The 23979-nt window shown below is 35.2% G+C and overlaps 1 protein-coding gene across 5 annotated transcripts in view; it reads left to right on the top strand.

Annotated features, from left to right (window-relative positions):
- Positions 1-23979, top strand: part of Dsel (dermatan sulfate epimerase like) — a 42914-nt gene that overhangs the window by 12520 nt on the left and 6415 nt on the right. For 2 of the 5 annotated variants that reach the window (XR_012912024.1, XM_075987616.1), the window contains exon 3: positions 1816-1910. Coding sequence is in view for 4 of the 5 variants with exons in the window: in XM_075987616.1 (XP_075843731.1) it covers positions 1816-1910 (95 nt within the window). In the remaining variant the exon portion in view is untranslated. Of the gene's footprint in view, positions 1-1815; positions 1911-6187; positions 6949-9791; positions 11518-15477; positions 18335-23979 lie in introns of those variants that run through there. The other 3 variants (XM_075987613.1, XM_075987615.1, XM_075987614.1) reach the window with 3 other exon arrangements.

Here is a 23979-nt window from a genome sequence, read left to right as displayed (position 1 = left end):
TTTGGCATTAAGTTTTCAAAGTTCCATTAAAAATGTAAAAATAATGCATCTTACTAATAAGTTCATTACATTACTTTTGGTAGTATGGAAATATATAGTAAATTAGTTCCAATTTGTATATATGACATGTCTTTCCTTTTACTATTTGTCAGTCTTTTGATAGAATTTATATTGTTGCATCCAAGATACTATTATTATAGTAGATGCTATTTATTTTTAATTGTATACTTTTAACTTTGCTAGAATATAAAACTTTCAATTGATTTTTTTGTTTATTTTCTATTAGGAATCTTATGAAATATTCTTACTACTTTTGTAATCCTAAATTCCTTTAAAACATATATGGATTGCCATGTATGTTTATTGATAATAACATTTTCTTCTTTTGAGTTATAAAACATTTAATATGCTTTATTTTTATGGCTTCTTGTAAGATTCTAAGTGAATTTTGTGACAGTAGGTGCTTATGGAAGGCTTCTTATATTTCACAATTGATTATAGTCCATTCTCCGCACGTTACAGGTGTTCCTTATTAAGATGTAGTGTTGCTTTATATACCTATTCTGAGATTTACCATGAGTGCAAGATAAAGTTGATTGAATATTTTTGCCTTTCCCTGACTATCTAGTCATAATTTTTGCTGTTTATCTGTTAATTTATTGTAACAAATGAAAATACTTTTTTTAAAGATTCGATCCAACTTAGTCTTTATGAAAAACAGTATGGGAATTATTTATTGTATTTATTGCTGTATTGTAATGGTTAGTTAAGATATTTGCATAAATATTAATTGACCTGTCTACTGTTCAAATAAACAATATACTCATCACATAAAGTAAATTGGGATGGTCTACATTTATGTTTTTAGAAGACTGTAAATTGAAATACTCTAATATTCACATATCAGCTTAGACTCATTTATAAAACCATGTGGACATTTTACTTTGTATATGGAAATATAATACTATATAAATATTACTTGTACTTCTGGACTTATTTTATTTACTCCTGCATTTCTAGTTAACTATCTTTATATAATTATATTTTGAAGAATCTATTCTCTTAATTTTTCAAATTTACTTGACTGAATTTGTCAAAGTCTTTTGTTGTCTTTTCTTATTCACCTCAAAAACTTTGTTTTAAAAACTTTAATATAGAGTATATAGACCATACTTCTTAATTAAAATTTGTGTGTTATATGTCTACCCAATAGTTAACTTGTCTTCTATTTTATTTATTTGATAATACATTAGGTTTAGATTTTACATATTTTTACAATTAAGTTTCTGTTGGTGTCGACGGAGGCCACTTGTTTGTTTCCTGGCAGCCCAGATTTGCAAAATAATCACACATAAGCTATACTATTTACACCACTTCATGGCCAATCACTTAAGCATATTGCTAGCTAGCACTTATGTCTTTGCTTAATCCATTTATATTTTATGATATTTTACCACAAGTCTTATTGCCTAACTGCAAAGTTCTAGTTGATGGCTTGTGTGTTTTCCACCTGGCGGATACTCTACTTCTTTCCTCAAGCATTCAGTTTACTTTCCCCCACCTACCTCTATTCTGCCCTGTGCAGGCCCAAGAGAGCTTCTTTATTAACCAATGTTATTCACAGCATATGGAAGGTAATCCCACATCATCTCCATTTTTCTGTCTAAAAAGGAATGTTTTAACTTAACATAACAAAATTACATACAACAAAACAGGTATCAAGCAAGAATTACAGTATTTATATCTAATTTGTCTTTTATCATAACTAAGGAAAACTATTAACTATCTATTCTTTAACTCCATCAAAAACTCCAGACGGATACAATTTTACCGAAGTTAACAGGAAGTCTTTGTCAGCAACCTCCAAAACTCTTGAATTGACAGAGACATCTCATGGCCTGGACTGTCAGGTAAAGTTCTTCTGTAACATTGTGGGTACCCATCTTCAGCTTACAGGTCCATAGTATCCAGCAGACTTTTCTATGAAGCAAGAAATTTCAAAGACAGATCCACTTATATTGTCAGTTTGTCAATGTCCTTTGTCTGCAGAATGTCTGGCCGACTCTTTCATGAAGCAGGAACCCCAAAGGATCATCTCACCTTTAGGCAATTTTACCAGTCATCTCTCTGTGGTTCCTGCATGTCTACTTTATACAGCATAACATCAAGCAGTCCAGGCAAGAGCAGTTTCTTGCCCAAATGGCTGACAAACTCCACGAGGAGCCTTTTCGATATTTATCATCCTCTTGGTGCTGCCAGGCACAGGTGTGTCACACTATCATGAAAAGTTCAAAGTTCTTAAAACATTTTAAATGCCATATTCTGTGATTTTTGAAATATTTGAAGAATATCTAACTGAAATACATCTCTATATATCTAGAAAACCTAACATGATTACAAACTTGACTATTAGAAATGACTATTAACCCATATTTCTTAACTATACATAAATGTTTAAATGAACTGAACAAACACAATACCTTAATCAAGAACAGAAATATACTTAAAACAGAATTGACCTTAAATTTGTATCAATAAACTAAGATCCATACCAAAGCAAAGTATTCATATCTACAGCATATCCTCTCTTAAATGTAAGCAAAAATTTATAAAAAATATTTGGGAATTTGGGCATAGTTCTTTTCAAACTGCTTCCTACTTTTTGTTGGGCAAAGTAATTGGGGGCTGTTCACAGTGACCTTTCTTGGGGTCTTGGTCCATCATACCATATTATTCTGGAAGGATTCCACCCGTTGTCATCCTTATGAGGCTCTTGGCCTACCAACAAGGTTCCAGCTGGCAGCTTGTGACTTTCCTCTCTGGTGGCTACATGGTGTCTCCTCAACTCCACCTTCTTCCAGCATTCAGTTTTGTTTCCCCTGCCTACCTCTATTCTGCCCTGTGCAGGTCTAAGGTAGTTTCTTTATTAATCAGTGGTATTCACAACATACGGAGGGGAAACCTACATCATGTTGGATTGTGTTTTGTACTTTTCATAATTACATGTATGGCTCAACGTTTTTGTCAATGTGCTTCATCAGAAAAATATAGGTATCCATTCCTTTTGCAGTGCTAGGGATTCAGAAGGTATGATTTCTCTCAAAATTAACTCTGTCAGGAAGTAGGGCTAATAAGATAGTTTGGTATCTGAATACTTATCTAGAAGGAGGTAAATATAGATACTGAATTTATCATTGTTGTAGAAGTAGCAATGACTAATATCAGCACTCAGGTTGCAGAGCAAGTAGATCTCTGTGATCATCCTGGCCTACAGATTAAATTACAGACTACTCAGGGCTATATAATAAGATCTGGTTTAAAAATAAAATAAAAAAGCAAGGTGGTAGCTCATACCTTTAATCCTAACAATGGGGAGGCAGAGGCAGGCAGATTTCTGGGAGTTCAAGAGTCAGACTAGTCTACAAAGCAAGGTCTAGTAGAGCCAGGACTGTTTCACAGAGAAATCCTGTCTTGAAAAATATAATAATTAATAAAAATAATAATAAACAGTTACTATAGAAATAAATTAGACCTCTTAGACTTGGTGATCACTGAACCCCTTAAAAACATATCTTAAACACTAAGATATTTCTCCTTACAGTACTTTCTCACTTTGGAATCAGTGGGGAAAACTCGAAAGAGAAAACATCCAAAAGCACTAACATTCTATGACTTAATCAAAAGCTATCAGCTTTCTGAACTACATCCAAATGTAAGATGAAGAGCCATAACCCTTCATAGCCAGAATTTTGATGGCTCTCTCTGCTACCAAATGTTACCAACCCTAGTTTTGTACTACAAAACTAGATAAGTGTTACTTTTTTAAAAAAACAAAAAAGTAGGCTCATCATCACACATACTATTTCTAAGTAGGTTATACTGCAGGGCCGTACATAAAAGACAGGTTCATTAAAATTCTTAGCATAGTTTTTCTTTGCTTCTACAGAAGCAGAACCCATTGTACTACTGATACTTAGTCTGTGATGTGCATCTACAGGGGTTACATGTTGTTTGGGAATCAATTCCTTTCTCCTCAGAAAAATATTATGTACTTCTATGGAACCTGAATTAGCAGCCCAAACTCCCCTCTCAAGGTAATTTCATTTGAGGGCTTTACTTCTCTGTTTTGTACAAATATTGTTTTGAGCTGATATAGAATCAACCTTTAAGGTCTCTTTATTGTCACATTGTATGTGGACAAGAATGTGGGAATAAGTTGGTTGCTGGGAATTCTGCTTTGAAAGATAATATGAAGAGATCAGTTGTCACCACAGTAGTGGATTTGCTTTCTAATTCCAAACCAAATATCAGAGACCAATTTTTCCAAACCCACAAATTTCCTTTCCAAAATCTCAACTTTTATACTAAAATAACGGTTGTATTAAAGCTCTCTCCCTCTCTCTCTCTCTTTCTTTCTCCCTCCCTCTCTCTCTGTATGTGTGTGTGTGTATATGGGGTTTTAGTGTCAGTAAGGGAAAATAGAAAATAGCTCCTGTCTAGACCAGCAAGAGCAGCTAGGACTTTTAAAAAAGCACAGAGGCAGGGACATGGACATGAGGTACCACCTTTAACTGAGGACCTGCTAGCTATCCTCTTTCATAGTGTGAGACCTGCTTCATAGACTGCTCCAAGAGAGGTTGCATTCCCAGAAGTAGTAGCCCAAAACAAACTGCACCCATCGGAGAGAAGGAGATGGAGAGAGGGAAAGAGAGAGAGAGATAGAGTAGGAGAAAGAAGGAAAGAGAATGTGTGTAATAAAATTGCTTCTGTAGGTTGGTGGGGAAGGATTTGAGAGAAGAAGGGAGTTAAATATGATCAAAATGCATCATATAAAATTCTCAAAGAATTAAGGGCATTAATTTTTTAAAAGTATGCTATGGTACAATACATAAAAACACTATAAACCTACTCTATAAAATTAAATAGAAGTGGCCTCAGTATTGTGTCTTAGTGCATACAGTAACAAAAAGTAAACACTTTTTGGAGGTATAACAAGAAGTAAACCATTGTCTATTTCTTTGGGAATGTAAGCAAGTATCTTTAATAAGAGCAAGATGACTCTGCTACTTTATTCCTCCTTAAACTAACCATCAAAATTTGCTTTGGGCATGGCATTTACATTGAAAAATCTTATCCCATATAGAAAAACATTGAGCACATATAACAAGATATGTATTGTGGCACCATTTATACATCAAATCTTGTAGAACATCTAGCATTTAAAAAGTTCTTAAAACAAATTTTGTTAGTTAAATATAAAATATTTCTTTTTTATTTACAAAATGGGTATATAAGTGATATTCTGAACCATATAAAATACATGTGATTATGCCAATGTGATTAGATGTTAGTAATTTGAAGATAGTTAACCTAATGATCAAATTCATATATACATGAATTATATTTTTCTAATATAGCTTCAGACATTCATACATCTGAGACACAGGGCAAATATCTACAGCAATGGTTTCTAAAAATGGAAAATTCACATTATTCTGCAATTTTTTATTAGAAAAACTGTCTATAAGAAATGTAAAAGTTTGAAATTCAGTGCCTAGTTATGGTGCCTTCTGAGAAGATTAAATATAAAATTTAAAAACAGATTGACTACTAAGCAAGTAATCATTAAACTTAAAGTCTACTTAGGGCATCTTGAAATGAGATCCTAAAGTAGAATTTTTTTTAAAAAAATGGTGCTTTAAAATATTTCAGATTCATTTGTTACTAAAAGTTTCAAAAACTGGAAGTGCCTTTTACGCCTAGTAATTGAGATCCAAATAATCCAAGTGTATTTTTTTATTTAATATATGTAATTTTGGGTGTAATGGAATAAAGCTTAAGTAGAGATAGTTTAAAATAGTTCTATAAGTTATGGAAATATAAAATTAATTTTATTTCATTTACAGAAAATTTTCAGTTCTACTTAATTCTAGAATTAGGCATTGTGTCTTTTTCTGCTTTCATTCCTTTTCTGCATTGTAAAGTAAAATTTTTGATTAAATGAAATATTAGTTAGGCATTACCAAGGGATAGCACTTCACAGTCTTTTGCCAAACCAAAGGCTAAAATAAACAGCAGCAAAACATGGAGAAATGCTGACCTTTAGGGATTGTGCATATAAAATGGTAATATAAGTATGTAATTGACCATCTTGATATTCTCTAATTAATATTTTCTTCTTACCAAGGAGATGCTTGATACACAATTCTTTGGCCACTGGGTACTGATTCCATAATGGAGTAGCTTACATAATGCCTGTTTAGCTAGAGAAATGCATGGAATCTGATCTCAATATAGAGTGGTCTTCAGATGGCATGTATTTCCTATATTTTGATATATAAGATTTTCATTATTTTTATTATATTGTATGTTAAGTTATGATTATTATATTATATATATTATTATATATATTTTTTAGTATAGCAGCCCTATTGATTATTTTTCTAGCTATTATTTTGATAAGCTTAGAATAAAGATAATTTCAGCACTTGGAATGTTTTTGGAATTCAACTTAATGGTTCTGTATATAGTCAGTGATTAGGAAGTATCACTTATTCATGGCAAAACATATGTATGGATGTAATGTGCTCTATGTATTTCTTAAGATAGGGTTCTTATAGACCAAGTCACTTAGTCCTGATTCCTAGGACAGTTTTTAAATTGTGTATATTATTATAAACACATATATGTCTGCCCACATATATTAGTTTTCTATTATGTTGTTAAAAATACTCAATGGACTTTGCCTGTGTTTCCTTGTATTTTCATTAAGTTTTGTTTCATATATTTGTATTTCTGTTAATTTACTTTTCTTTTTATTTCTATTAGTTAAAAACAGGGATGAAATGGCAGGATTGAACGTTTATATGAGCACTGTGTTTTTAACATCCAGTTTTGACCTATGGCACACATTCTCAGAGACAATTCTTATTAAACAGATCACAGTAATTTAAGTGGCCACTCTTTTTGCTTTAGACTTAGGACAGTGATGAAAGCCAATCTCTTTTCCTGTGGAAGAATCCTGACAGCTCAGAGACAATAAATAATTTTATTTTATCTGCTTAAAAAAAGGCAGGCATAGGAGGAGGGGAGAAGGTGGAAATTTTTAATTAAATAAAAAAAAAAAGGCAGGCAGCAGCTTTATCAATCCCTCTTACTCAGTCCCTTCAGCTAGTTATGGAACACAGGATGCCAGGGAAGTCATCAGATTCACATGACTATTCTTTGCACACAAAGGCTCTTTTTCTCTCTAAGAATATTTTTCTTTAAAAGTGAGTGAGTACATATGATGTTTGTCCTGAGTATGGGTTACCTCACTCAAAGTGGTGTTTTCTAGATTCATTCATTTGTCTGCAAATTTCAAGATGTCATTATTTTTCCTGCTGAGTAATACTCCATTGTATAAAGGTGTCACATTTTTCTCATCCATTCTTTGGTTGAAGGGCATTTAGATTGTTTCCAGGTTCTGGCTATGACAAACAATGCTACTATGAACATAGTTGAGTGTATGTCCTTGTGGTATGATTGAGCATCCTTTGGGTATATACCCCAAAGTTGTGTATTGCTGGGTCTTCTGGAATTCCTATTTTTTCTGAGAAATCACCAGACTGAAATCCAAAGTGGCTATACCAGCTTACATTCCCACCAGCAATGCATAAGTGTTCCCTTTAGCCCACAACCTGTCCAGCATAAGTTGTCATCGGTGTTTTTGATCTTGGCCTTTCTTACAGATATAAGATGGAACCTCAGAGTTGTTTTGATTTGATTTCTCTAATGGCTGAGGATGTTGAGCATTTCTTTAAGTCACAATCCCAGAGAACCTAGAGAACAATGAATACCCAAGAGAAATATATGTAGATCTAATCTACATGGGAAGTAGGAAAAGGCAGGATGTCCTGAATAAATTGGGAGCATGGGGACCATGGGAGAGGGTATAAAGGAAGTGAAGAAGGGAGGCAAGCAGAGAAAAACGCATAGCTCAGTAAAATCAATATAAAAGAGTACCAGTATTTAATGTATAGTTAATTTGAATATATGATAGGTAATGCTTGATCTGCCACAATAAAAATTGACATTAAAAGGACTTTAATGAATAATTGAAATTTATTTTTTAAATAAAAAAGCATAAAAATTTTATTTCAACAAAATTATATATAGATGTGAGTTTTATAGTGAAGGTCCATACTTATTAGTAGGATTGTAAATCAGTACATATTGTGAAGAACCTGTCTGCCTCCATCTTAGAGTTAAAAGCTATCTTATAGTAAAGAAAAATTAGGTTCATTCCTTTTTTGATTAAACCTGTTTCGTCATGGTTAGGCTATGTCATATTTGTAACCTTAACTACAAATGATTCTCTCTTTCATTATTTGTAAACAATATTCATGTCTTTATTTCTTTCAACCTGACTTTTGTTTCAAAAAGTTTTCTGACCACCTTGTTTTGCCCAGGTTGCAACCTGTTTCAGAAGGGACTAAATTGTTATGCTTATGTTATGATGCTGTAATCCTGCCTGTTTTGCCAGCCAAATCCCCTGTTTGGAAACACTTTACACCTGAGCTATAAAAACCTTGTTTTCATCACACCTAATGCTGACCTCATGAACCCCATCTTAAGCAGGAGGATTGTAGCCCATGTACATGAATATAAAAGTTTGCTTTAATTAATTGTTTGCTTTGGCCATGATTCTTTGGGTCAGTGGTCTTTCTCCTCCCATCTTTTGGATTTGTAAAAAAGTCTAACAAATCTCAGATATGTGTTAATATTTAATCCACAATACAAATTTAAGGCATTTATTTGGAACAAACATGTATTTTAGTAGAAAACTACATATGTTAAAAGAAAAAAACATTTTATATTTTCGCAAATATTTAGTAGATACTTTAAGAATTTTGTTCTTTTTATAGTACAGAACATTGAACATGGGATCTTGTTCTTGATAAGCAAATACTCTGTCACTAAACTATGTCAACAGCCCTACATTATTTTATTTAGACATAAAAGCAAGCAAGTAAACCCTTACCCATGAATTTAAGTTTAGTCTTAAAAGGAAAAAAAATAGCTTACTTTTATTGGTTTATTTACTGAAGAGTTACTGAGGACAAAATAGGACTTTTTAAGCAAGTATTTTCCTACTAAGCTAAAACTTTTGACTGAAGTTTTTGCACTCCAATAAACTTCTCTAACCAATGCAATAATCCAAATCTGACCAAATCAAACCGAATTAGAAAAAGCCCAGGTTTAATGGATACCAACACTGCTAGATGGCTTTCCAGTCCCCCAGAGAGGAGCCAGGAAGAAAGACCTGAAAATCATGTGTTTGTTCTCTAAGGTGCTGTTTAAATACCCTGTGGGAGTGGTCGTGAGCATCTCTGGGGAGGGGTCATAGTTGGCAGGCTTTTTCAGAGTGGAGTCTAGACTGAAGCAACTCATAGGGGAGGGGGCTTGAGATGGAACTTATACACAAACACTGACCAGGAAAATACTTCTAAAAATTAACTTATAGATGTGATACTGTGTTTTTCTAATATGATGGGGGTTCTTATTTTTTTAATTGTATGATAACCCAGTAATAAACCAGACATTTCATTTTTTTGTTTTGTGTTTTTATAAAACTTTAACATCTTTTTCATATATTTATCCTGGTTTTCAACATATCATATGAATTTTGGTCTGTGAACAGCAACATTTTTCTGCATTTTAGTGACTTTCTTTGTGTTTATATCTGTGTATGTGTGTATTAGGAGCATGCTGGTTCACTGCCTTACACACACAAACCTCTCATTCTACAGACAGTGGTGGGAGTATCTGCAATATATGAAGAATGAAACTAGAGGCCATCTTGCACTGGGTTGAAATCTTCCAGAGACTGACCTTGGGTTTACATTTATTACACACATAAAAACTGAACTTATGGTCTGTGATCTTTAAAGTAAGAATGAATTTTATTGACTGATAAAGAGAGCTAAGGCTAGGGCCTAGAGAAGCATCTGTATTATGGGTAGAATCTACTGTTGGAGGATGTAAAGTACATGGACCTCTTTCAAAGGGATGTGTTCTATTCACTATATGGCTAAAAAATGCTCAGAATATTAAGGAAATTCAGGTGGAAGATTACTCTGAAAGGAATAGCAAGAAATAACAAGGTTGATCGATCACTTTTCACCCTCGCATTTCAGGTGACTAGACATCAATTAGTGAAGAAACTGTGCCCTTGTGATTGACAATCCTGGTTTCTCCAAAGCTTATTCCTCTTTGATTCCTACTAGGGGTAGGGGCACAAGTACGTTCTTTATGCATCTAGAGGTCAGAGGTTGATATCAGGCATCTCTTCATTCAGTTTGTTTTTTAAAGTGTCCCTTTCTGACATAGGAGCTACCAAATTTTCCAGCCCCTGTTTTTCTTTAACAGAAAAAGAAAAGCAGCCGGGCGGTGGTGGCGCACGCCTGTAATCCCAGCACTTGGGAGGCAGAGGCAGGCGGATCTCTGTGAGTTCGACACCAGCCTGGTCTACAAGAGCTAGTTCCAGGACAGGCTCCAAAACCACAGAGAAACCCTGTCTCGAAAAACCAAAAAAAGAAAAAGAAAAGAAAAGAAAAGCACTATTTATTTTTGGAAATTTTCACCGTCAGTTATATAGATATAATAAAGGCCTTCCAAAATTGTTAGTTAACAAAAAGTGAATGAGTGCTAATTGCAAAAATATAGCATATACAAATTAGAACCTATTGACAATATTTATTAATTTTTTTACATTAGTATAATATCATTACATCTTTTCCCAATTTCCTTTCCTCCCTGCATTCTGTCCCATATGCCTTCTTTCCTTCTAAAAGTATTGTTCATCCTTTTTTTAAATTGTTATTTCACATAATCTCTTTATTTGTTTCATTTATTTGTTGTATTTACTGTTTTTTATTTTCCCATATTAAAAATATACATTTTCTCATATTATATATCCATATTATGGTGCCTCCTTCCTCTTTTTCTCCCAGGTCTAGCCTTCATTTTAATGGTTTCCCTTTTCTTTGGCTTTGGGCCTCTTTGGTATATTAATGTGTCAGGAAGAAGGTCTTTTTCCTATAGTAATGTTTTGTGTCCAATTTTGATGACACATGGATGTGTTTACTCCTGGTTCTCTTTTTGTCAAATTAAATATGTTTGGATGCTGAAGTATCCTTGATGTTCTAAAAATTACTGAAAGAGAAAGCAAGTGTAGCATTACCAGGAGTATACAGTCTGGCAAGGAAATACAACTAAGACCCATATCTGCAGTTGATTTTCATGGAAGTTCCAAATTTTAAGGAATATATACCTGGGTTCTCCCTAGAATGGCTCTAGTTCACTCTGAGAATGAGAGCATTATCTTCAGTTACATGTCTATGATGGTTGGCAGGAGAATGATTGTCTAAACTCATATATTTGACTGCTTGGTCCCTATTCATGGAACTATTTAAGGAAGTATTAAGTGTGGCCTTGGTGGAGCAGATGTGGCTTTGGAGTTTCAAAAAATCCAAGTCAGACTCTCTCTCCCTGCCTCCAAAGTTTGAGGCTGTTGGTTTTTCCTTTTTTTTTAAATTTATTTATTTATTAAGGATTTCTGCCTCCTCCCTGCAACCGCCTCCCATTTCCCTCCCCCTCCCCAGATCAAGTCACCCTCCCTCATCTGCTCGAAGAGCAATCAGGGTTCCCTGACCTGTCGGAAGCCCAAGGACTGCCCACCTCTATCCAGGTCTCCTAAGGTGAGCATCCAAACTGCCTAGGCTCCCCCAAAGCCAGTACGTGCAGTAGGATCAAAAACCCACTGCGATTGTTCTTGAGTTCTCAGTATTCCTCATTGTCCTCTATGTTCAGCTAGTCCGGATTTATCCCAGGCTTTTTCAGACCCAGGCCAGCTGGCCTTGGTGAGTTCCCGATAGAACATCCCCATTGTCTCAGTGTGTGGGTGCACCCCTCGCGGTCCTGAGTTCCTTGCTCGTGCTCCGTCTCCTGCTCCTGATTTGGACCTTGAGATTTCTGTCCCGTGCTCCTCTGTCTCTGTCTCCTTTCATCGCCTGATGAAGGTTAATATTCATGAGGATGCCTATGTGTTTGTCTTTGGGTTCACCTTCTTATTTAGCTTCTCTAGGAACATGCATTTTAAGCTCAATGTCCTTTATTTATGGCTAGAAACCAAATATGAGTGAGTACATCCCATGTTTCTCTTTTTGGGTCTGGCTTACCTCACTCAGGATAGTGTTTTCTATTTCCATCCATTTGTATGCAAAATTCAAGAAGTCCTTGTTTTTTACTGCTGAGTAATACTCTAATATGTATATATTCCATACTTTCTTCATCCATTCTTCCGTTGAAGGCATCTAAGTTGTTTCCAGGTTCTGGCTATTACAAACAATGCTGCCATGAACATAGTTGAGCATGTACTTTTGGTTTTTCCTTTTTTAAAGGAACTCTCCCACTGCTCCTACTAAGCAGTCACTATGAAGAGCCAATCTGTGTCCTACCAACCTCCAGTCTACAGACTCACTAGCACTGAGCCAAAACTTTTGACTCAACTCTGACCTTTTCTCTTTCACTCTCTGGCCCTTGCTGACTCCTCCACTGAAATCCAAGAATCTGGACATCAGATTTAGAATTGAATACTTGACACATAATCATGAAAGTAAATACTTGGCCAAAACAGAAAAGTGATATAGAAGTGTACTTAAATCCAGTTCAAGAATGGAATATAATATCTATGTTAACAGTTGTGTGTTTCTATGTTAGAAGTCTTAGGAACTTAAACCTGATAATCAAATTATATTTGCACATTCAATTATAATCTCCACACTTTTTTAAATTGTAATTACTCCCAAGAGGTTTCAAAAATCTCTAAAATTATACCAACAAGATATGAAAAGTGCCAGACATTTGTTTGAGTTGTATAGCAATCAGGCATGGATTCTACACAGTATGCCAGATGGACAAAGCCATTATCCCTCCTGATTTTGTTTTCATTGCATTAGCTATCAATTCTATTTTGCTACTGTCTACAAATCTTAAAACTATTCCTTTCATCTATATTCCTTCTGTTCAATAATTGAGTTTTCAATATGAGAGGACTAAGAGCCAACACAGTATACTTTGTTGAAGTATATTAAATTTTATAATTTACTATATTTTGGCATTTTGGAATTCAATTTGATTTTAGAACTTAAATTTCTATAAAAAAATTAACTTCCTGAGGCATATTTTCTTTATCTTAACATGGAATGGATTTTATAATAACTGTTTATCATACCACTTCATTGGAGGGGCAGTTTTGCTTTTTAGTTTCTTTATACTTTATTCTATAGTTGTGAAGGATAGCTTAATTATTCATTGTTGTGGAGGACTGGACAGTGAGTCAACTTTTTAAAAAGAGGATGATGAGAAGCCAAGGATAATGGCACTGGGTTTTGATCCTACTGCATGTACTGGCTTTGTGGGAGCCTAGCCTCTTTGGATGCTCACCTTCCTAGTCCTGGATGGAGGGGGGAGGACTTTAGACTTCCCACAGGGCAGGGAGCCCTGACTGCTCTTCAGACTGGAGAGGGAGAGAGAAAGGAGTGGGGGGAGGGAAAAAGGAAGGGAAAAGAGCAGAATTTTTTTTCATTAATTAAAAAAAGATATCCTTGGAAATAATTTTATGTCTACGATAGGTCAATGCACGTTCTTAGATTTACAACATAAGTTAAATACTATATGATCTTAAAGAACAATAAAGTGGAAATAATGAAAAGTACCAGTGACTACATAGAATTCCTAGGCTGGAATATTTTTTTCCTTTCTCTATTATTTTGATGGACTATTAATAATTGGGATCAAGAATCCAACAAACTTCCGATGTTCATCCAGGACCAAATGTTGCAGAAGAATTATTTACACAGTCACTCCATGGTCCCAATAAAGCAACCTTGAATTAAAGAAGGAATCAGTGATTGGCTATGTATAATTATAGACAAAACACTCTTACATTTTGTCTCATTTGGAATTCTGTCCTAACATAACCCAGAGTAAGATTTGCTTAGGCCCTGCAGTAATTGTGTGTATTCTGTGACTTCCTCAGAGTGTCTACTGCCCAATCATACCCACATAGTGGCTACAATGTTTATTCTGAAAGGAAATTTCTTATCCTGCTAAGAGATCATATATTTACATTCCTTCTCAATTTCCCAAACCAAACTATTTCAACAGAGTGATATTATTTTTTCCTGTGAGGGTTTCTAAATTGTTCTATGTGCTGCAATTCCACTTGGTTCACTCCTCTACTCTACATGAGAATCTGTCTAGCCATGGATAGTTAGCACCTTTGTAGGAGCTGTGTTTGAAATGCATTAATATTTTATCAGTTTGGTTTGAATGAACCTATTCCCTTTACTAAAAGTCACTCCAAAATATGTTTCCCTTACAGATAACTTCTCACAAAGAGTTAGATTGTCTTTTCCATGCAGCCAGGTTGGAGAACACTCACTGTTTTGTCTTCCTTATGGGAGAGTAAACTGTTCTGACATTATGACTTCAGGCTCCATTTTCTACCAAGAAGATCCAAGAAATCAGTGTTCGTAAAAACAGTTGGTAGATATATAGGGCATGTCTTAAAACAAAATGTGTGGATAAAATAATTTCATCTTGTGGTTCCACAGTGCCCTGTGATGTGAAGGCTATCAGAATCAGAAGGTATTAGTGTCAGAAGAACAGTTCTCAATCAAAATTTACACTCAGTCATTGTAACTTTTGATATATGATCATCAATTTGCTAATTTCACTTCACTGATAAATGAATCCTATGCATATATACTAAAGTCTTTTCATTTCTGAGCTATACATGCATATGGAAATAAGCTGTGGGAGCGCAGGTAAGTTCTCAGCATAATCAGATTAGCTTTCAGGATAACCTGTTTAAACAGGAAACTTCTCACAGTTCTGACATATGAGTGTGCTGAAATAAAACATCTGGCAGAAAGGCTGCTAGGTAAATGACACTATTTAGAATGAAAAGTCTTGTTTGCTGTGAACTAAAAATGGAGAGATCAAAGTATGACTTCCACATATAAAGTTGCTACAAAGTTATATATAAATAATGCAGCCAACCATAGATGAGGTGAGCTATAGTCTGTTATTGAACATCAGATCCCTTTATGAGTGTGGCAAGAGACACATATACCAACAGCTGCTCAATTCAGAATCCTAGAACAATAACTTTTAATGAAAATGAAGAACAGTACAGAGTATTCCTCTGGGAATTTTTTTCTATATAAAGTCATCTTAAACATACATGCAAATTTACACACTGATTTTGAAAATCCATTTTCTTTATTTGCTTATTTTTCAAATACCAACTGTCAAATACCCAACTTAAAATAATAGAGCCAGTGTTTTCTAGATTAGATCTCCTGCCCCCCCCCCACTCTGGACTAAATCTCTTTTTTCTTCTTGTTCTCCATATACCTATTTGTCCAGCCCTTTCTTCTATTGTTTTTTCTCTCCTTCCCTCTCTTTACTCTTCCATGTTTTTCTTTCCCCCATTACCCCATCCTTCTCTTACTCTTCTCTTCCCTTTGCTTTCCTTTCCCTCATTTCTATTCTCTATTCTTCAGTCCCTTGATATCTTTCCTAGAGTCCAGCACTTTGGACTGAAGATGCTGAAAGTTGAACATATATCACTGCCCCTATTTAAAGTGGAAGAAAGAATAAAGTAAAAGTCTAAAGTAAGTAGCTAAATTTAAAAGTTCTTTTTCTTATGTGTTGTGATGTTTGTTCATGTATAACCTATAGTTGGTTCTTGAGGGTAGCTTAATTATTCAGTGATATGTAGGACAGGACAGTGAGTCAACCTTTTTAAAAGATTCTTGGAAATAATTTTATGTGTAAGATAGTTCAATGAATGTTCTTAGGTTTACAACATATAGTCTTAACAATAAAATGGAAATAATAAAAAGTACCAGTGACTACATAAAATTCCTAGGCTGGAATATATTTTGCCTTTCTCTATTGTTTTGATGGACTCTTAATAATTGGAATCAAGAAGCCAAGAATCATCTGATGTTCATCCAGCACCAAAGTGTTGCAGGAGAATTATTCACACTGCCACTCTGATGTACGAGGGTCATCTGTATATGTGTTACTTTCATTGGTTAATAGAGAGACTGCCTTGGCCTTTTAATAGGGCAGAAAATTAGGTGGGCAGAGTACACAGAACAGAATGCTGGGAGGAAGAAGGCCATGAGTCAGATGCCATAGCTGTCCTCTCCGAGATGGATGCAGGTTAGTATCTTCCCGGTAACCCACCACTTCATGGTGCTACACACATTAGTAGAAATGGGTTAATCAAGATGTGAGAGTTAGCCAGTAAGAGGCTAGAGATAATGGGCCAAGCAGTGTTTAAATGAATATAATTTGTGTGTTGTTATATCAGGTGTAAAGCTAACCATGCGGGAGCTGGGACAAAAAGCAGGCCTGCTCGCCTCATCACTACACCACTCCATGATCTCAATAAAGCCACCTTGAATTAAAAATGGAATCAGTGATTTGCTTACCAGGATTAACCATACAGATGTGGTTGGTCTGAGGAACTTTAATAGAGAGAGAATAAAAGAAATAAAGAGAAACTGAGGGAGATTTCTGGGGCTTTTGATCTGGAAAACATGGAGAATAGGGTCATCCAACTGCCCCTTATTTTTCCTTGAATTGGTCAGGTTCTTATTTCAATTTCTGACTGCTGAGTTTTATTAATACTAGTCCAATTTAGGTAAATGTTACAAATGGCATTTGGAAAAATATGTATTTCCAAATAGGACCTTAGAAAGCTTTTTTAAAAAAAATGTTTCAGACACACACAGTGCCAGACATAACTTGCTAGTCCGTCCAACATTCAGGAAGACCACAACATACAGAGACACAGCTCTGGGCCTTTGCCTTCAGGCTTGAGCCAGCCAGTACCATGTGTGGAGATGCACAGTGAGTGTAAGGTTTGACTCGTGTAATCACAGAAGGCTGAAGGTGCATAATAAAGTGGTTCAGACTGAAAAAAAAACTTAAAAAAGATACAGTAAAAAATGGGTACGGACAATCATAAACTAGTTTGAAAATAATAAAGAGTAAAGTAATGTAAAAAGTCACATAAGTATTGGAAATACACAGTGCATCTGGATCCTATATGATATTTTGTTGACTTTTAATTTTTTGAGTAATGAATTAAGAGCTGCAGCTGATAAACTTTGAGTTATAGAAGAGACTGCTAAATAATCCAGCCCATATGGTTTAGAGACATCATGGCTTCAGAATGGAAGTTGGTAAATGTGTTTCATTAGGGGAGAGGTGCCTTTGTTTTCATAGGACACAAAAAGCTATGTATTCCTTCAAAGTTTTTAGTGATCACGTTTGACCAGCAGAGAACTCTGATGATCTTGGCAACAAATATGAGGAAGTAAGACATAACAACTACAGGACAGGCTATGTGTATGTTGATTCCTCTTCATGGAAACAGCTCTGACACTGGATGAAACATAAATCTTGTTGAGTACAGAGTCCTCATGACACATTATTATATGTCATCCATTCATATGCTGCGAATAGAGCTTTGGTTATACAGTTCAAACAAACTTATAAGTTAAAAGATGCCATTTACCTGCTCAAACATAAAATAAAAGTATCATCTGCAACTTACTTGTGCACATTCCACATTCTATACTTGTGATAATACAAATATTTGTTACCTTTAAATTTGTTTTTCAAAAACAAAGCAAAATAAAACAAAATAAAGACAAAGAAATAGACACTGATAACAATAAGTATCCCAGGTAATACAGCCACGCAGGATGACACTTTTGTAGTTTCCTCAAAATTCTGCTTCTAAATCAACTTCAAACGTGCTAGTTGAGATGGTCTAGCCTCATAGACAGGACTTCATAAAAGATTTGCACTTTCCAAACACACAGACACTGGACAACAGTTAGCTCTCCCAGAACTTGATCTTTATTCCAATTTTTTTTAGGTGTTCCATATTGATGCTATCACCTTCAGGCAATAGGAAATTATTTTAAAACTATAACACATTTCCAAGATGTGGGGGTTAGTGGTTTTTGGTTGTTCAGTGGATGTCTGTCATCATTTAGAGGGCTTGAATGCAACTTGATCAGGAGAATACCTGAACAAAGATTAAATTCAGGGATCACTGTCTGAAGGGCAAAGTAGTGGTTATAATATAATATAAAAAATGTGGGATAAAATGGTGGATTGTTGAGTCTACTTTTGAGTAAACACTCAGATATATTCTCAGATATTTTACATTGGTATGGACTTTTGTATATTGACACAAATTTAGGATTATTTTTGTTAGAACATACTTTATATATGTTTCTACTCATGTTTAAGAGGTTATTTTGTTACATTATATACACACATGTATATATACATGTGTGTGTGTGTATTTGTTCTTGTTCAAGATATTGTACCTTTGCAGTTGACCTAAAACAATATTGTGAAATTTAGTCCTTGAAAGCTGTTTAGGATAATAAAGAAATACAGTTTAGAAATTAGTCACCTGTAACAGTCAAACTTTCCTCATATTAGATATATTTTCAAAGTCAAAAAGGCATAATTTGAATACATAGATGATCTTCAGACATTTTCAATAACTAAAGATTATGGACATTTAATATGTTTTAATATAATATTAGGCTTTTCATTACAGTGATACATGTCTGCTGTTGGAAGCACAAATTTTCTTCTAATGAGGAAGATTGGCATTAATGAGCCTCAATATTGAATTTGTTTTTATCTGTGACAAATTCATCCACTGGAAGAAAAACTGCCCTTGCCTTGACTGTTGACAAAATGATAAACAATCAAAACACACAAAAAAAAAGGCTTCTGCTAAAGTTTGCTAAGACAAAGTCCTTTAAAATTCCTCCTTCACAGAACAGTTTTATCAAATATTATACGCCCATAAGCTGAATGTAGATGCCTAAAGTTGCAGAGGAATGTTGGGGTGACTTTCCAGGCAGGCAAATGTCTCTGTTGATTTATAATTTTGGAATTTGCTCTGCACTTCCTGTTTGCTCACTTAATATTATGTCTTTCTTGTTTCTCTGATGTTGTTGAAGATTAGATAGTTATTCTAATGATATATCAATTGTATTTTAATAAATAAAGCTTGCCTGAAGATCTGAGAGTAAAACAGCTCCACTAGTCAACCTTACAAACCAGGTAGTGGTGACACACACTTCAATCACAGTAGCCACACTAGTTTGTCATAGAAACCAAGCAGTAGTGCTGCACACCTTTAATCCCAGTCCTAGAGAGGAACACAAGATATGAGAAGATAGCAAATTTAATTCTTAAGGTCATGTTCAACCTCTGTAGCGATCAGGGAAATGAAAATCAAAACAACTTTGAGATACCATCTTACACCTGTCAGAATGGCTAAAATCAAAAACACCAATGATAGCCTTTGCTGGAGAGGATATGGAGTAGGGGGAACACTCATCCACTGCTGGTGGAATGCAAACTTGTGCAACCACTTTGGAAAATAGTGTGGTGGTTTCTCAGGAATTTGCGAATCAATCTACCTCAGGATCCAGCAATATCACTCTTGGGAATATACCCAAGAGATGCCCAATCATACTACAAAAGCATTTGTACAACTATGTTCATAGCAGCATTATTTGTAATTGCCGGATCCTGGAAACAACCTAGATGTCGCTCATTGGAAGAATGGATAATGAAAGTGAGGAATATATACACATTAGAGTACTACTCAGCAGTAAAAAATAATGACATTTTGAATTTTGCATGCAAATGGATGGAAATAGAAAACACTATCCTGAGTGAGGTAACTCAGACCCGAAGAGATGAATATGGTATATACTCACTCATGGTGGACTCTAGCCATAAACAAAGGACATTAAATTCACAAGCCTAGAGAAGCCAAATAACAAGATGAACCCAAAGAAAAACATGTATAGATCTTCCTGGAGATTGGAAGCAAACAAGATTGCCAGGCAAAATTTGTGAGCATGTGGGTAGGGTTAGGATGGTGGGATTGGGGAAAGGGGAGAGGGGGAGAGAGAAGGGAGAAAGGAAAGAATGGAGAGAGCTTGGGGGAGTGGGAGGGTAGAGATGGAGGAAGGGTGGATATAGGAGCAGGGAAGAAGTATCTACATTAACGAAGCCATTTTAGGGTTGGCAAGAGACTTGGCTCTAGAGGGGATCCCAGTTGTCCATGCAGATATCCCAGCTAGGTCATTGGGCAGCAGAGGAGAGGGTGCCTGAACTGGCCTTGCCCCACTATCACACTGATGATTATCTCGAATATCACCATAGAATCTTCATCTGGGGACAGATGGAGATAGAAACAGAGACCCTCATCAGAGCAATGGACTGAGGTCCTAAGGTCCAGTTGAAGAGCAGAAGGAGGGAAAAGATGAGCAAGGAATTCTGGACCACGAAGGGTTGGTCCACCCACTGAGGCAGTGTGCCTGTTTTTATGGGAGCTCACCAAATCCTGCTGGACTGAGACTGAATGAGCATGTGATCAAACTGGACTCTTTGAATGTGGCTGAAAATGGGGGCTGACTGAGAAGCCATTGATAAAGACACTGGGACTTGTTTCTACTGCATGTAATGGCTTTTTGTGACCCTAGTCTATTTGGATGCAAAGCTTCCTGGGCCTGGATGGAGGGGGGGCTTGGACTTCCCACAGGGCAGGTTTCCCTGCCCTATCTTAAGGAGAGAGAGTGAGGAGGGTGAGTGGGGGAGCGGGAGGGGAATGGAAGGAGGGGAGGAAGTGTAAATTTTTGAATGGAAAAGTAAAATAAAAAATAAATAATGTTAGTTATGATAAGAAAAAGAAAATAAAAATTCCTTGTCAAAAATCAGGTGTTCAAATATGTATGGATTAATATCCAGGTTTTCTGTTTTGTTTCATTGGTCCTCCTGTCTGTTCTTATGTCAATACCAGGCAGTTTTCAGTACTGTTGCTCTGTAGTAGAGTTTGAAGGCAGGGATTGTGATGCCTCCAGAATTTTTTTTTATTGCCCAGAATAGTTTTGACTATCCTGCATTTTTTTGCTTTTCTATATGAAGCTGAGTACCATTGTTTCAGGGTCTGTGAAGAATTTTGCTAGGATTTTTCTCGGCATTGCATTGAATCTGTAGATTGCTTTTGGTAAGTTTGTTATTTTTACTATGTTAATTTTGCCTACCCAAGAGCATGGGAGATTTTCCACTTCCTGGTGTCTTCTTCAATGTCTTTCTTTAAATATTTAAAGTTCTTGCCATACAAGTCTTCCACTTGTTTTGTTAGAGTCACTCTGAGATATTTATGCTATGTGTGGCTATTGTGAAGTTCTATAATACTGTGGAGTACAGGTTTTCTAAATATGACCTGATGGTTCTCTGTATTTTCTCCATATCTATTATTATGTCCCCCTTTTCATTTCTGATTTAGTTAATTTGGATATTCTCTCTCTGCCTTTTGGTTAGTTTGGATAAAGGTTTGTCTATTTTGTTGATTTTCTCAAAGAACCAACTCTTTTTCTCATTGATTCCTTGTATTGTTTTCTTTGTTTCTATTGTGTTGATTTCAGCTCTCAATTTGATTATTTTGCCATTTAGTTCTGTTAGGTAAGTTTGTTTCTTTTCGTTCTAACGTTTTCAAGTGTTTCATTAATTCACTCGTATGGTATTTACCCAGCTTCTTTATGTAGGCATTTAGTGCTATGAACTTTCCTCTTAACACTGCATTCATTTTGTCCCATAAATTTAAGTATGTTTTGTGGTCATTTTCATTGAATTTTAGGAAGTCTTTAATTTATCCCTTTATTTCTTCCTTGACCCTTTGATGATTTAGGTGAGCATTGTTTAATTTCCTTGTGTTTGTGGGTTTTCTGGAATTAGTATTGCTGTTGACATCTAGTTTAAAACCATGGTGATCTCATTGGGTACATTGGTTTATTCCTTTTTTTCTGTATTTGTTAAGTTTTTGTTGTTGTTGTTAATGAGTATGTTGTCAATTTTTGAGAAGGTTTCATGAGGAGCTGAGAAGAAGGTATATTCTTTTCTGTTTTGATGGAATGTTATATAGGTGGCTGTTAAATCAATTTGAGTCATAACCTCTGTTAGTTCCCTTATTTCTCTGTTCATTATTTAACTGACTAACCTGTTGAGTGGTTTAGTGTGTGATGTTTTATGTATGATTTAAGCTTTAGAAGTGTTTCTTTTAGAAATGATGGTACTCTTGTATTTGGAGCATAGATGTTCAGTATTGAGATTTCCTCATAATGGATTTTTCCTTTGACTAGTATAAAATGACCTTCTTTGTCTTTTTTGATTGGTTTTAGCTCAAAGTCCATTTTGTTAGATATTAGGGTAACTACACTCACTTGTTTCTTAGGTCCATTTCATTGGAATAATTTTTCCAAACCCTTTACTCTGAGAATCATCTGTCTTTGAGGTTGAGATATGTATCTTGTATGCACAAGGAAAATGGATTCAGTTTTTGTATCCAATTTGTTAGCCTGTACCTTTATAGGTGAGTTAAGTCCATTTATATTAAGGGATATTAATAACCAGTGATCGCTATCTCCTGTTAATATATTTGTCATTGTTGGTGATGTTAATTTGTGCATTATTCCCTTCTTTGGTATTTGCTGCTATGAGACCACCACCAATTTTCTGTAGTTTTGTTGGTGTAGCCAACATCCTTGGGTTGGAGTTTTCCTTCTAGTATTTTGTGTAGGGCTTGGTTCGTGGCTAGGTATTGGTAAAATCTAGTTTTGTCATGGAATATCTTGTTTTATCTTTCTATGGTGATTGAAAGGTTTGCTGGGTATAGTAGTCTGGGCTGGCATCCATGGTCTCTTAATGTCTGCATAATGTTTGACAATGACCTTTGGCTTTCATTGTTTCCAATGAGAAGTCATGTGTAATTCTGACAGGTCTATATTTATATGTTACTTGGCCTTTTTCCATTGCGGTCCTTAATATTCTTTCTTTACTTTGTATGTTTAGTGTTTTGATTATTATGTGGCAAGAGGACTTTTTAAAAAATCTAGTCTATTTGGTGTTCTGTAAGCTTCTTCTATAGGCATCTTTCTTTAGGTTGGGAACATTTTCTTCTATGATTTTGTTAAATGTATTTTCTGTGCTTTTGAGTTGAACTTTTTATTGTTCTTCTATACCTATTATACTTAGATTTGGCCTTTTTATGGTGTTTCACATATCCCAGATATTTTGAGTTAAGCTTTTATAGATGTAATGCTTTCTTTAACTGATGAGAATATTTTGTCTATTGTATCTTCAGCACATGATATTCTCTCTTCCATCTCTTGTATTCTGCTGTTCATGCTTGCTTTTGTGGCTCCTGGTTGTTTTCTCATGATTTCTGTTTCTATAATTTGGTCAGCTTGTGGTTTCTTTATTGTTTCTATTTCAATTTCTAAGTCTTAAATAGTTTCATATGATTGCTTTATCTTGGTTTTCTTTAAGGGATTTGCTGATGTCTTTCAAATTTTTTGTTTGTCTTTTCTTCCATTTCTTTGAGGGAATTTCTCTTTTTTCTTTAAGAGTTTCAAACATTCTCTTGAAATTATGTTTTAGGTCATTTTCTTCTGCTTCATCTATATTTGGTTGTTCAAGTCTTGTTGTTGTAAGGTCTTTAGGTTTTACTGGTGTTGTGTTGCTTTTTATGGTGTTGCATCTACTCATCTTTTCCTCTAATAGGTGTGGTTGTGGCTGTCTGAGATTCTGTTGATTAATCTTCTAGTTGCCAGTGAATCCAAAGCTCAGATGGTTGTTTCTCATAGAGTCAGTGCCACAGTTCTAGTTACCCCATCAGTTACTTGGTGTTCCTGGAGATAGCTCAGTGCTCTTGGGCTTTGCTCTTCTCCCTTGGAGTTTGCTGTCTCAGGCCTACTTTGGCCTAGGTACTATATTTGACTTATTTCTGTAAATCCTGATCTG

This window comes from Microtus pennsylvanicus, chromosome 10 (genome assembly GCF_037038515.1).
Source record: "Microtus pennsylvanicus isolate mMicPen1 chromosome 10, mMicPen1.hap1, whole genome shotgun sequence".
In the NCBI taxonomy this organism is placed as follows: Eukaryota; Metazoa; Chordata; class Mammalia; order Rodentia; family Cricetidae; genus Microtus; species Microtus pennsylvanicus.
This window is presented reverse-complemented; position numbering and strand designations above follow the sequence as displayed.